Raw genomic sequence first — 14,909 nt, 5'->3', positions numbered from 1 at the left:
AGGCAAGCGTAGGACCGGGCCTACAGACAAACATCAGCAGAGCAACGAGCGTCTTACCTCGGACACTGTTTGGGCTCCCTAGGGTTCAGGCGAGGAGGAGGAGGAGTGAGGAGAGGAAGGAGAAAAGCAAGAAATAAATAGGGATTGTTGTGTGTGTGTGTGTGTGTGTGAGAGAGAAAGAATTTAAGAGGGAGTGGAAGCAGGAAGGAGAGAACGAAAGCTTGTTCAACATGAAGCCATTAAAAACACACAACAGGGTCCCTTCAGTCACTTGTTATTTGGCAATTTTAAAAAGAGAGCATCATTCTACAGAAGGTTGCATCTAGCGGTAAGGTTGCAGGTTGCGACCAACTGACCATCCAAGTGTGTAGGAGAAAAACACAAAAGGCCCTTCCTAGAGCCGGTGTTTGGTTTGTCTGTTCTGGGCTACTGTAGAAACACAGCAGGCTCCGTGGAAGAGGATCCGCTCCCTATGTAGATACAAACGACTCAGTCTAAGGTAACAAAAACACAACAGTTCTTATTTTCAGGTGATTATACACTAATTAAAACATACTTATGAATATTATATTCCATTTCTGTCAAGTCTGTTCTGCTAGATGCGACTAAATTCTACACACTGCACCTTTAAGTTCCTTTAAGCTCCAAAAATAGTGGATCCTATACTCCCCACACTCCCAGTTTGTAATGCAATATATATATTGCATTACAAACTGGGAGTGTGGGGTTATTTTTGTTAAAATCATTGAAAAATCATTTTTTCAGACTAACCATGATGAATAAACTTACACATAGACAACTGTAAAGTCAAGATAAATAATATTTTATTTATTGCATTTGAGTAAATACACAACTTAAGGCCAGAAAAATGACACGACACCCTCCTCCCTCACACAGCAGCCTGAAACATTCAGAATAAAGCCTCATATCCAACATAAAAAAGTAAAATAACATAAGTGTTGTGCGTATAAGCGACAGTGGAATATAAAAATGTAAGATACTGTAAAGCCGTGCATACAGATGAGGTTACTACAAAGCAGAGAAACTGAACGTCTGCTTAGTTCTCCTTGAGAAGCTGTAAACGCTGATACACAGTTCACAGCTGTAACTCTGGTTACAACAATTAAAAAAAAGAGAGTAAATAAAATATAGCTGTCTTTGAGTTGTGCTAAAGTGGTCCAAACACACCGAAATGTAAACCACCAGAACAAATACAGTAACAGAGACAAACATAACCACCATGCGGTTGTGTAAAGTTGACAGAGTGATATAAAAAAGGTTGTAGACTTTATTAACTGCATTCATTTTTAATCAACCAGCCTCTGACACGCACACACACACACACACACACACCCGCGCGCGCACAAAGACCTGATTGGTCAGATTGGTTGACACCGACATGTTTTGGCAGGCAGTACACGCGTTGCTCTCAGTTCTCCACCGTTTGGTTAAAGTGTCTTTTCCCGTCCAGGTACAACATCGACTCTGTCAGATAAACACAAAACAGCAGCATGATGTCATCACATTATTCTGATGTCATACGGTTCTGTTTATAGAAACATAAGACTGTCCTGTTGTCCGGCTGTTCGTGTTGCTTTATGATTATTTACATTTTTCATTTTCATTATTTGGCAGATGTTTTTATCCAAAGCAACTTCCAAGCAAGGCAAGACAACCAACCGTTAGAGGACAGTGACTCAAAAAGAACAAGTGTGTCATCTGGGTTTTGTTTTAAAAAGAATAATTATTAAAGTAAGAACCAAATGGAAGTAGACGAGTTCCTAAAAACACCACAAACGACAAGAAAGTAGTGCAACAATAATGAAACTCCTTAAAGGGGCTCAAGTGTTGATGTGTTGACAGAAGAAGAAGAAGCAGAAGAAGCAGAAGAAGAAGAAGAAGAAGAAGAAGAAGCACAAGCAGAAGCAGCAGAAGAAGCAGAAGCAGCAGAAGAAGAAGCAACAGAAGAAGAAGAAGAAGCAGCAGAAGAAGAAGAAGCAGCAGAAGAAGCAGCAGAAGAAGCAGAAGAAGCAGCAGAAGAAGCAGAAGCAGCAGCAGAAGAAGAAGCAGCAGAAGAAGAAGAAGAAGCAGCAGAAGAAGCAGCAGAAGAAGCAGAAGAAGCAGAAGAAGAAGCAGCAGAAGAAGCAGAAGAAGCAGCAGAAGAAGCAGAAGCAGCAGCAGAAGAAGAAGCAGCAGAAGAAGAAGAAGAAGCAGCAGAAGAAGAAGAAGCAGCAGAAGAAGCAGAAGAAGCAGAAGCAGCAGAAGAAGCAGAAGCAGCAGAAGAAGCAGAAGAAGCAGAAGAAGCAGAAGCAGCAGAAGAAGCAGAAGCAGCAGAAGCAGCAGAAGAAGCAGAAGAAGCAGCAGAAGAAGAAGAAGCAGAAGAAGAAGAAGCAGAAGAAGCAGAAGAAGCAGAAGCAGCAGAAGAAGAAGAAGCAGGAGAAGAAGAAGAGGAGGAGTTTTTAGGCGTTTCTTGGAGTCAGATCATGTGTGTGTGTGTGTGTGTGTGTGTGTGTGTGTGTGTGTGTGTGTGTGTGTGTGTGTGTGTGCTCACCTCCGTATGTCTTTGGGATGATGTTGGGGACGTCGCGGTCTGAAGTGAAGGTGAAGTGGAAGACGTTGGTGGTGTTGTGCTGGCTGGTCAGAGGGTCGAACACCTCGCTGTGAACTCTGACCTGGATGTACTTCCCCTGTGTGTAACACACCTGAAACACACACCGGCACAACGTTACTATAATACACATCATACACACCCTGATGTCATAACGTTTGTTGCTTTTTAATTTATTATTTTACCTAAAATTATAAATATCCTGTTTGGTTGAAAATATGAAGTGACAATAAATGTGTGTGATGGTAATAACAGCAGGTTTGGATCAGTAGACGTTTCAAACTACCAGCTCAGAGCCACATCAAGTATTTATTGTTAAATCTAACATGCAAATTATTTAAAATATTTTCTTCCTTTTCTCTATCTTTCACTGTTTTTTATTTTAACATTTAACATTTAGAGGGCTGCAAGACAGAGACTGAAACACTGCGGCACACCTGACAACAAAACGTCTAATGTTGTCTAAGTTTAATGTGACTGCTTCCTGTTTCATCAGCAAGAAGCGTTCAAGCGTCTCCCCCTCAGACAGAGCAGCCGGGTCATTTGAGACGGGACCTCCAAGGTTAACAACAACCTATCAGTGTTTTCTGATTTGTTTTTTTTTAAATAATTTCAACTGTAATAAACTCATTTTTGTTTCCTTGAAATGTTTCCAACTGAGATAAATGTTAAAATCTGTCAATGAGAATCATTTTGCTCTTGGTGGCAAATCTAAAGTCTTCCTGCAGTTGCTTCACAGTCAAAGCTGATTTATGTGACGCTGTAGAAAGTGGAAGTACCAGAAGTACTGATCAGATCAGAACATATTAGCTCTCTTATCTGCAAATGAACTCAAACAGGAACTAAAAGATGCAAATATAAAGCTGAACACTGTCCACTGAGGTTTTCCTTGAGGATACTGATCAGATCTTAACACTCACAAACACACAAACACTGTCTGACCTGTGATGAAAGCATCAGCAAGGATCCGATGTCCACGGGTTTCTGGAAGAGGATATCATCAACAGCCACCAGACTCGGTCGACATCCTCTGCAGAACAACAGGAGACGGACGATTAGTTTAATATCTTACAGCAAATAAACACTTTGTTGTGTTTTTTTCTTTCTCCAACTCTGACATATCATCAGCTTTTAAGTTGATATGTTGAACTTGTTAGCAAACAGTTGTTTATTTCCACATCCAGCAGTTACGGAGCAACATTATCATTCATGTGGAGTCGTGTTTCTGTCCATCTGGTGAATGTAAGTCCAATATTCACTCTCTTTTAGTTCTGTTTTTACTCTCTACCAACTCCTGAGGGAAATATCTGGCTCTTTAGCTGCTAAATGCTCCACTATGTTCACCAGCTAGTCTACAGCTAACTGTGTCTGTTTGGTGCTGAGCAGGTAGTGAAAACGTCGCTATGAGACGCTGAGAGTGAACCAGAACAGTAAAGTTGCAGCCGGACAGATAAACAATGTGCTGAAACTCACTATAAAGCTCCGTAAAGCCGAGAGGAGCTGCAGAGTCTCTGATAATTCTCTGTAGGTTCATCACTACGAGCCAAACACATCACACACTGACAGATCATAGATTATTATATAAAATAGTGATCATGGTCACTTTAAAAGCTCTCACCCGTAGGAGCAGGCGTTGGCCCAGCCCAACTCGTAGGCTTTCCTCATCAGAAAACCTCCAAATATCCTGTTGAAGATATTTCTTTGCTGGAACACAAACACACACAGTGAGACAAAGCCCTCCTCATTTTTTTTGTAAATAAAGTGTATGAACTAGCGTCATAACCTAAATCATTTGCTGAAAAAGTGGAGTAAGTATTAGGAACACTGGCCACCACGATCACTGGTCCTATTCTGGTCGAAAAATCCATTTTAAATGTAGTTTAAGAGGAACAGTAGCATAATGTATCAATAACTATCTTAAACTAGACATCAGTGCTGAAATATTGAGCGTTAAACATCCTCTCTGTCTGTATTTTGTCCCTCCAGCTGCTCCGTCCTCTCACCTGCGGGTGGCAGATCTCCAGTCCTTTCACTTTGGCATCTTCCATCCACACTGAGTTCGGAGGCAAAACTCTGCTGCGGAAACTGACTGTCCTGAAGGAGCGAGAGGACACATGAACACATGAATAAATATAAAAACTACAATTTAACCTAAAATAAATAAATGATTATATTTGAACTTGTATACAAATAATCGTCCCTAGATTGAGTATAATAATAAAAAAAAAAGCTTTAACACTGGTTTGGAGTAAAAAAAGTTATTTACAGCAACAGTTTGAGGTTTTAAAGCCAAACTCACAAATCTGAACATTCGTAGCTCCAAAGAAAGCAACTGAAATTTAACATTTAGAGTTTATGTGACATTTGACAGAAGAGATAAACAGGAAATGCTACAAAAATCAAACTGTTCATCTATTTAAAGCGTCTTTGAGTGCCTTTAAAATGCTGTATAAATAAAATTTGATCATAATTATTATGACAAGGACGCCCCCCCAAAGCGTCTAAATCTGGGGACTGAAATCTTCTAATAATATGTTACTGAAAAAAACCCTCTTGTGGAGGAGAAATGGATGTAAAGGTTCATTTTTGGTGTCTCTATGAGACCTATCCATCCAGAGACTTTAATTTATAAAAACCTAGACGGTTTAGACTCAGTGTGGATGATGTGGTGGATAAATCTTATAAAACTCTTGTTCTAGTGCAGGTTCTTAGTATCTCAGTCGTACTTTGTGTCCAGCGTGTTGAGGAAGAGACTGTGAACGATCTTCCTCTCCTCGTCTGTGGGAGCAACCTTCAGCAGTGACGCGGTGCTCAGCTCCACACGGCGAGATTTATTAGCTAGAAAATAAACAAACACACGAAAGAGTCACAAAAAGGTCATTTTGTCCCCTTTTTGTAAATATGTGCCCCTGTTTTGTACAAGATTATTTCACTTGGGGATAAGATCCTAACATTATCTTTTTTCTGTCTTTATTATTAGACAGTGGACAGTAGAGAATAACATGTAATACACGTCCTCAGTCAGATGTTGCAATCCACGGTCATTACAGACGTTATCGCTCTATACTGTTAAAGTTTACGTCATCATCTCTCACCTTCTCCTTCCTGGAAAAGTTTTTCCTCCTCCGGCCCTTCTGGCTTCAGCGGATTCACAAACGCTGCCCTGGAAAAAAGAAAACAGAAGGTTAAGTATCAAGAGTTTGACGCTGTATGATTCCTGTTCTGTGTGTTTTCTGTCCGTTCGAAGCTGCTCTGAGTGTCGTACCTCTTGTTCTCTGGGTCTCGGGCCACCATGACGAACGTAGCATCCAGAACCGGAGCATAAACTCCATTATGATACTGAAAGAAAAAAAACAAAACACATGATGAGATTATTCTGATCATCAGTGAACATTTCATCCCAGAGAGAAGTTCATGTTCTGCTAGATGTGTAGTTTCCATCTTTGTTTCTACATGACATTTAAAAGTGATCAACTGTCAATCAAACAATCTTGGTGTGAAAAACTTGATGCTTGGATATTGATTGTGGTGATGTTTTGATTTGTGAAGGTGGGTTTCTTTGCTTTATGAAGCCGCGTGCAGAAGAAAAGACAAAGCAGGCTGTTGTTGATAAGTAACCTGTGGAGCTTCTCACTACTAGTTATCTCACCTGTGACATGTGCATCTTGGCTTCGATAGAGGTCTTCCCCACCCACGTCACCTGACCCGTGAACTTGATGTCGCAGTCAGGATAGATGGTGTGCTGCCTCATGTCTGACCGACACAAAACAACACGTGAGACTCTTCAGCAGACAGATTATGACATCTGAAGATCAAAACCTGACCGCTAACAGACACACCTGCATGTTTCTGGAGGTTTATTTGGACAGTGTGAGAACGATGTGATCTGAAAAACACTGCTTTCTTTTCAAGGCTTAAGACTTTTCTGCTTGACAGAATTTTATTAAATCAAATTTGGGAATATTTTTGGCTGGACCAGCCACAGAGTGAGTGAGTGATGAAGTTACACCATTGGTTGACCGGCCAAGTCTTGGAGTTTCCTCATTGGCTGTTGCTATTTTGAAATGAATCAGCAGCAACACAGAGAGAGTGTGTTTCCTCCTCTCTGACGCTCTCAGCTCCAGTGTTGAATGCAGATGTGTACCAGCGTCTCTGCGTCTCCTCCTCTACCGTCCAGCTGGATTTTATAACTGAACTGATACCAGGATGCAAACTTTTTATTTCTCTGATGTTTTCACATCACAGACGATGAACAACAGCGTTAAAACACGAGTCTTGCAGGTAAAACATGAGACTCATGTAGCTGTTATATCAGTTTAGTGCCTTGCGGCTGCTCTGGGGGAGCGCTTGATTTGACTGTAACTGCAGTAACCGGGCGGAGATAAGCCTCCTGAATTTGCAACCAAAATGCAGTCAAAACTTTCATTTATAATTTCCACCACAGCCTCCATGATCATCGAGCAGGAAAGAGGCAGAAAAAAGGCGCATAGAGGCCTGAAGGAGAGCGCAGAGTTAAAGCAGAATAACCATCACTGACAAAACACTCAATAGAGTGAAAAACAAGAGACATCCGCAGAGCGAAACAGATGAAAGAGCAGGAGGAGTTAATAGATCATTAGAATAGTTATAATCAGAATTAAAATAAGTTCTCTTTCAAATCAAACATCCCAAGATATGAATGGAAAGTAATTTTCTGCTACTTCACTACTACAGAAAATTGCAGATGAACATTAAATATCCAGGAGTTCACATTACAGACACTACTACTGACTATCCCTGTAACACACTGGCCACAGTTTCACACATTAACCATAAATGGTCCAGACGTATACGAGGTTTTAACCTCGTCTTGTTTTTATTTTGCACTGTAGCTGTTTGATCTGTTTTATTCTATTTAGCTTCTTTCTGTCTTCTGTTTTATTTTACTCTTTAAAATCCTATTTTTATGCTTTTTTTTATATTGTCTTGTTTTTTTTAATATCTTCTCTTTTATCTCTTATGTAGAAATATTTTGTAACTGTTGCCTCTCTAATGAAAGGTAAACTCGCCTGGCATTGGAATCTAGCTGTGATGTTGGTTAAAGGACACGTATTTTGCACATTTCCAGCTCTATATTTATATTCTGGGGCTCTACTGGAATATATTTGCATGATTTCCAGTTAAAAACTCCTTATTTATCTTCTACTGGTCCTTTATGCAGCCCCTCAGTTCAGCCTCTGTCTGAAACAGGCCGTTTTAGCTCCTGTCTCTTTAAGGCCCCGCCTCCTGATGAGCCCACTCTGTTCTGATTGGTCAGCTTCAGGAAGCTTCCTCCGGCTCCGGAGGCTACGTAAACAAACTATAGTAGCAGGATTTCACTTCTCTTTCTCCTTCTTTACTCCAAATGTCAACTTCTCAAACCCATCCGTACATGTTGGAGCTGAATCACATCTGAAATATGTGAGTTGACGACGTGAACAACCTCAGCAACAAAGGCTACGGATCGGACGACCGTTTGTGGGAATGTGTGAACAATCTGATGTCAGTTCGATGGGGAAGTAGAGGTAACTTTGCCCTGGGTTTTGTCTTACAGGGAGCATTTTTATATGTAGGTATGTTCACCTGAAGTTTTGGAACATTGACCACGTTTAACATAAATATCTGACATCATAACAGTATAAAAATGACAAATAATCACAAAAAGCATGTTATGTCCACTTTAAACCATCTATAGGAGACTACCCCAAAACACATATAACATAAACTTATTCATTGAGGTTCAGTAGAAAGAGCCGCAGGTGTGATCGCACCAACGATATGAAAGACTCTTACCGATCTTGTCCACCAGGGCGGTGACAATAGACAGAGGAGACCTCTTCAGTGCCGGATTATACGTATGAGAGTAAGAGATGAGGACTGAAGACAAAGAGAGAAGGATGAAGATTGATCAGTGCTTGACTAGAGGTTTGATTGCTAATAATTAAAATCATGAAGTAAATTGTGATACCTGCTAAACTGTCCAAGTCCTCCAGGATTCTACCAAACCTGTAAAAAGAGAGAGAACGTGTGTGGAAACGGAGCTTAAACTTAGACCCAAACACTTTCCCTTTAATGCGCTGACTGTTTGGTAAGCGTGTGTACCTGACGGTGTTGTGGAAGGTCAGGTATTTCTCTCGGAGCTGCGGCTCGGAGCCCAGAGGCAGGTGGACCTCGATGTAGCTGTCCTTCATCCTCTTGGCTGGAAGGTCGTTTTGAGACTTGGCCAACATGGACGACAGCGACACGCGTTCCGCCAAAGCCTGCTGGTGGTCGCTGCGGACGAGATTATAGAAAATATATAATACACTCCCTGTTACACTTTTATTCTGTTCTTGTTTATTACCGTTTCTTCTCTGTTGTCATTATTTCCTTTCTCTGTTTTTAAGTGTTGATCTTCAGAAAATAGTGAAAAACGTCGATCACTGTTTCCCAAAGCCAATGGTGACGTCTTTAAATGTCTTGTTTTGTCTCGACCAACAGTTCACAACCCAAAAATATTCAGTTTACTGTCACAGACGACTAAAGAAACCAGGAAATATTCATTTGTAGTATATTATATTCATTAGAGAGGCTGGAACTGGAGAATTTTGGTATTTTTTTATTTAAAAAAATGACAAAAAAAACCTATTATTAAAATAGTTGGTGATTTTCTATCAACTTACAGCTCTATACAAAACTCACAAAAGTCTCACAGAGTCTGTGAATCTGAAGGATTTTATCTGTGGGTTTTTATATTGAACCTCAATGTTTTTTGGTTTTTTGAATCTTGGTACTTAACGCTATGATCAGATGGTTCTTGATTTAAATCTTTCTTTCTTTTTATTTTTCTCACAGGTGTGTATTCAGTATTTCAACAGTATGACAAATGAATGAATAAACTACATATTAAAAAAAAGGAAAAGTAACAAGAAACAGGAAACAGAGCGAGTGAGAGTAAAGTACACGACCGTGAAACTTTTAAAAAATCTTTCATGACATGAATTTAAAAAATTTGATTGTTTTATTTTGAGTTTCTTCCAAGTTTTTTTGTGTTTCAGAACTTTGGTTTCTTATGTTTAATGGAAAAAGTGTAATTCAGCAGCACCTGGAAGCTTCTCTACATCCTCCTGATCAGATTCTTCATACATGTTATAAACATATCTATAGCTGCGTCATCCTGTTTGTCTTTGCTGCATTTCTATAATTCTGCTTTATTGATCTCTTCTGTACATATAACATCTATTTCCTGTCTGTCCGTCCTGGGAGAATGATCGCTCCTCTGTTGCTCTTCCTAAAGTTTCTTCCATTTTTTCCTTGTTAAAAAGGTTTTTTAAGGGATTTTTTTCCTTATTTGAACTGAGAGTCTAAAGATAAAGGATATTGTATTGATGTACAGATTGTAAAATCCTTTGAGGCAAATTAAAATAAAACTGACTATTATATAAATGCATCATATTAGTTCTAGTATAGAAACATTTCAAACATCCAGCCCTAGTTATTATATGGTGCCTTGACGCAGACGGTTCAGTACCTCCAGTTAGTGGAAGCTCCCACGATTTCTCTCAGCCTGTTTCGCACTGAAAAAAACACAGAAGAAGAAATCAGATCATGTGTGTGTTTGGTGAAAGCACCAGAGATTTAAGGATGCATGTTTCATACTGTCTCTGTCAGAGCCGCAGTTATAACATTCGACTGTAGCACTCAGTCATTTTAGATCCACCAGATATGTTTGAATTTCACAGTACAGTTACTAGAAATCTTTTGGATGCAGAGTATCTGCTGTTATGTTACCCAAAAGCACAGAACTTCTCTCTCAATCTCACAGATTTTAAAGTCATCACATGTTAATTGTTACATGCCCTTAATACTGTGCTTTGCTTTTTGCCTGAAGGCTGCAGCTCAGAGAGACAATATAAACCAGCACAGAGAGAAGCAGCAGTCGAATGGAGACAGTTATCACGTGGAAACCAGCCAATAGAAAAACACTGGATGGAGCTCAGCACCACAGAGGGAAGAGGAAGAAAAAGGTTAACAAGACGCCACCAACGAACACTGCAGGGTGCGTTTAGCTCTACTGTTGAGCGGGAGGAGAAAGTGACGTCCAGCCGAGCCGCCCGGGTGCACAGTTAAAGCTGCTGTACGTGAAACGAGGTGTGAGGCAGGTGAAAGGGACCAACGTACGATCATTCAGCCGGAGATCATGCAAGACGGAATTAATGTGCAATTAGAGCAAATTAGGAGAGAATTACTGGGAGTAGTTTAGATAGTTAGGATTTGTCTCGGTTTACCAACACACACCGTTTGAAACGTGTAAAAGTGGATTTCCTGTGGAGAAACAAAAATGATTAAAAAAAAAAAAAAAAAAAAAGGTGCAGATTGACAGATCAGGAGATGAAACCAGCAAATTACGGTTTGATTCAGGCAAACATTTCATTTGACACCATGTTATAATTACATGCACTCGGTCATGTCCAGGTACCTCAAAGTCTGAGTTACAGTCTTGTCAGTGGTGATGAGTTAGTTATTCTATAACATTTGGACACTTCAGCATTTATATTGTCACATCATCTGAAAGTAGTGACAGGTACAGATAATATAAACCTGGTTAAACCAAACCAATGAACTAATAACAACTAACACAATAACAGCAGATTCAGATACGTAAATGCAGAATATCTAATGATACAGGAGCGTCTCTCTACCAGAATTTAAAATCTGTATATCTGTCCTGTGTGGAATTAATCTGAAAATGTTTTTATGTAAGTCCAGAGAGGCTGAGGCACTAAAACTAAATGAACGTAACTAACAGCAAAAACACTAAATGGACAAAGACTCTTGATTTACTGTAGATCGGTCACGTCTGGCCGATACCTGATCTGCTTTATAATGTCAGTGTTGGCACAGATACCAATCTGGTGTATCTGATTGGTGCATTTCTACCTGAAAGTCTCCAAAATATGAAACATGTGTCAGCTGCATTAAACAGTGTGAGCTGTCAGACCGGATGCCTGAGAACGTGGCGAGCTTATGCAGCAATAATCTATCTATCAAAGTATGCAGGGTGCTTTCACAGCCTTCATCAAGCTGTTACCTCAAAAAACAAACATGTATTTGTCATATTATTACAGTAAACGGCATCAAATGTTTGTCTAAAGCCACAGCGCTCTAACAGATGTAGCTATAAAATGACTATAATCTATAAAGCTGCTCATTTTCACTAGTTTTATTTGGGACAAACACGTTCTTACTTAATAGTGAAATTAACCAGATAATCAGACTGAATCAGTTCCACTTTATATTAATCATCTATTTAAAATGTCAAAAAAAAGTGATTCATATGTGTTCAACCAGGATGCAAAAACTGAAATTCAGTGCGAAACCAGTTGTGTTTGTGACCAAAAAAAAAAAAACTCATGCGAAGGTTTATGAACAATCACACAGTAAGTCAACGCAGCATCATGAGTCCTTCAAGTCTTACCCTCCTCCGTGTCCAGCGCTCTGCCCTGCTGCAACACGCCGCCGGTGCAGAACGACCTGGTCGCCAAGGACGCGGCCGACCGCAGCAGCAGGAACCTGCAGCAGCGCACATGAGGACACGTCAAAAACAAAAAAAACAAACAAACCCTGAGATGACTTTAAAGCCAGAGGAGTCCAGTTACATCCGCATGCATCCTCATCTTCTAATTATAACCATCTTAAGTTATCTGATCTGTTTTAAATCCTCTTTTAGTGAACAGCTGAGCAGACGCTCGCTGCAGACTGTATGAAGTCAAACTTAGGTTGTGTTATGTGATACTTCAGTTCTGAGTAGCAGCTTTGTTAAGAAAACATCTGCTTCAACTTATTAAATTATAAACACACAAGTAGGAAACATAATAAAATACATTTAATCCACACTTGGATTCCTCTGGTGGTTTTAGCAGTAGTTGTTTCTGGTGTCATGCAAAGGCCACATGGGTTTATAAGACACCAGAGATACTACTACTGGTGGAACAACATTAATTATGAGTACATAATACTTATGTACTTTTACTGCAATAATTTAACCACATCAAGCTCATAATACTTATGTACTTTTACTGTAGTAGGATTTTTCATGCAGGACTTTTACTAAGGTAAAGTATCTGAATACTTCTTAAACCTCTGGTATGAACTTGACACACCCTTTCTGTATACAATGAGTCCCCACCCTGTCTGGGCTTGGTTCACTATCTCCACATGGAGCTGATTTCTTCATTTATGTATCATAAAGCCATTAAACTAAAACTGCTATACGTATATTATAAGATCTGAGGGAGCAGCTCAGTGTTTCTGGCGTTAATCAGCTGTAAAGATGCTAACGGTTAGCGTCGCGTCACTAAACGTCCCGGGATTTTTTTTGTCGTTCATTTTAACCACACTAACCTCGGTGACAGCATTGTAGTGTTTGGGGGAACAGACGTAAAGGTTCAGGAGTCCGGACAAGGCAGGTGAGCGGGGTAAGAGAGGAGTAAAATCTCAGGTTTCCTCCCCAGAGCAGAGCGGTGGCAGTCGGGACTACAGGACGGTTTCCGTGTTGATGTTTCGCTCCGTCCACTGCGTAATGACGAAATGAGCAGCTTCCGGTCACCAATTTTTTTCCCCTAGGATGGCGACGTCATGGCCCGCCCTACTCTGTCTCTGATTGGCTAGAACTCGTTGCCTTCGTTTGTTGGGTTGGTTAGATTTAGAGTGAGAATATCAGGGTGAGCCAATCAGAGGCAGAGAAGGGTGGGTCATGACTTCGCCATCCTGGGAAAAAAAATCTCCTCCCGGTCGGTCATAGATGTAAAATAAGGGCTCTTATTATACATCCATGCCCCCCCAACATCTGTATTGACATTAAAGATCACATATAAACAGCGAAATCGATTATACAGATTATACAAATTAGTCATTAATTTAGGAGCCATTGGTGCATATGTTTATTAAGACTGGGATGTCTACAAAGTGTTGTGTTTGTATTGTAATACCTATTCTGAACCTCGTAAACCTTGCCCCTGACAAAACCCCCCATATTATGGTTAAAAAAACAAAAAACTAAAATACTGAAACTAATAAAAACTAAACTAAAACTAAACATCTTTAAACAATAAAAACTAAACTAAACTAAACTAAACACTCTGGAAAATAACTTAAACTAAACTAAATTGAAAACAAAAATTAAAAACAAAATAAAAATAAAAACTAATGAAAAATACAAAACTAATAAACTCCCCAGTCAGCTGCTTGGAAGAAATCCACCACTAGATGGCAGCAAACTTCCTTCAGCTGAACAGGGAGAAAACTGAGATTTTGGATGTAGGTGCTGAAGACCAGAAACAACTTCTCTACAAATACCTGGAGTCCAGATCACTAAAAACAAGTGACCAGATGAAAAACCTAGGAGTAACCATGGATGGTAAACTCAGCTTCAAGGATCATATCGACAGCATCACCAAGGTTGCCTTTTTACAACTCAGAAACATTTCAAGAATCAGAGGCTTATCTTTCACAACCTGACTCAGAGGAACTCATGCATGCATTTGTAATAAGAAGGCCGGATTATTGCAACTCTCTGTTTATGGGTCTTCAAAACAAAACAATTCATAGTTTATAACTTGTCCAGAACTCAGCCGCTCGAGTTCTAACCAGGACAAAAAGATCAGATCATATAACTCCAGTCCTCTGAAACCTTCACTTGCTACCTGCTGTTTCCAGAATACAATTCAAAATCGTCCTGTTGGTTTATAAAGCACTTGCTGGTCTGACTCCACAGTACATCTCAGACATGCTGTCAGTTTATAACCCCAGCAGATCTCTCCAGTCACACGGTGGAAATCTCCTCCGTGTGCCTGGTGAGATGACATTCAGTATTTATGCAGCTAAACAATGGAACAGTTTGCCTGCTGAACTTCAAAACCAAGTTGAAGACCTTCCTTTTCACTCAAGTATTTTCTTAAATGAACATACCATATTTGAACAGTATGTTTGTTTGTATATGTATATGTGTTTTTATGTGTATGTATGCATGGATGTTTCTGTTTATTTGCACATGTTTTCTGTTTTTTTCATGTAAAGCACAAAAACGCTTTTGTATGAGGTGGTGCTATAAAAATTCATTTGACGCTGGCACTGAATTGAATTTATTGAAATGGAACCATGTGAGAAGTTTAGAGGGAAAAATCACTATTTGGTGGAGCTGTTAACAACTCTAACAAAGCTTTTTATATTATCCATTGTTTCAAATCTTCATCTGAAAAGTAACTAAAGCTGTCAAATAAATGTAGTGGAGTAGAAAGTACAA

At 39.7% G+C, this 14,909-nt stretch overlaps 1 protein-coding gene across 2 annotated transcripts; it reads right to left on the bottom strand.

The window, feature by feature from the left end:
- Nucleotides 1-807: 807 nt before the first annotated feature.
- Nucleotides 808-13,180, bottom strand: LOC122972111 (acyl-coenzyme A thioesterase 9, mitochondrial-like). 2 transcript variants are annotated; one of them, XM_044338885.1, is made up of 16 exons: nucleotides 13,010-13,180; nucleotides 12,084-12,178; nucleotides 10,904-10,930; nucleotides 10,137-10,182; nucleotides 8,729-8,899; nucleotides 8,595-8,632; nucleotides 8,420-8,503; nucleotides 6,258-6,361; nucleotides 5,874-5,947; nucleotides 5,704-5,771; nucleotides 5,335-5,446; nucleotides 4,612-4,702; nucleotides 4,227-4,312; nucleotides 3,551-3,638; nucleotides 2,552-2,702; nucleotides 808-1,485 (listed from the first exon to the last, which is right to left on the bottom strand). In XM_044338885.1, the coding sequence occupies exons 1-16, from the start codon at nucleotides 13,021-13,023 to the stop codon at nucleotides 1,430-1,432; spliced, it is 1,305 nt and encodes a 434-aa protein (XP_044194820.1). In that variant the 5' UTR covers nucleotides 13,024-13,180; the 3' UTR covers nucleotides 808-1,429. The 2 variants fall into 2 exon arrangements, with proteins under 2 accessions (XP_044194820.1, XP_044194821.1); XM_044338886.1 differs by lacking the exon at nucleotides 10,904-10,930.
- Between the last annotated feature and the right edge of the window lie 1,729 nt (nucleotides 13,181-14,909).

The sequence above is a fragment of the Thunnus albacares genome, chromosome 21 (genome assembly GCF_914725855.1).
Source record: "Thunnus albacares chromosome 21, fThuAlb1.1, whole genome shotgun sequence".
In the NCBI taxonomy this organism is placed as follows: domain Eukaryota; kingdom Metazoa; phylum Chordata; class Actinopteri; order Scombriformes; family Scombridae; genus Thunnus; species Thunnus albacares.
Note: the sequence above shows the minus strand (reverse complement) of the source record. Positions and strands in the feature narration are given on the sequence as shown.

Coding starts and splice junctions, on each gene's coding strand:
- LOC122972111 (XM_044338885.1), bottom strand. Junction 10,183..10,903: donor ACTTTTACACGTTTCAAACG/GTGTGTGTTGGT, acceptor TGTTTTTTTCAG/TGCGAAACAGGCTGAGAGAA. Junction 8,633..8,728: donor ACCTTCCACAACACCGTCAG/GTACACACGCTT, acceptor CTCTTTTTACAG/GTTTGGTAGAATCCTGGAGG.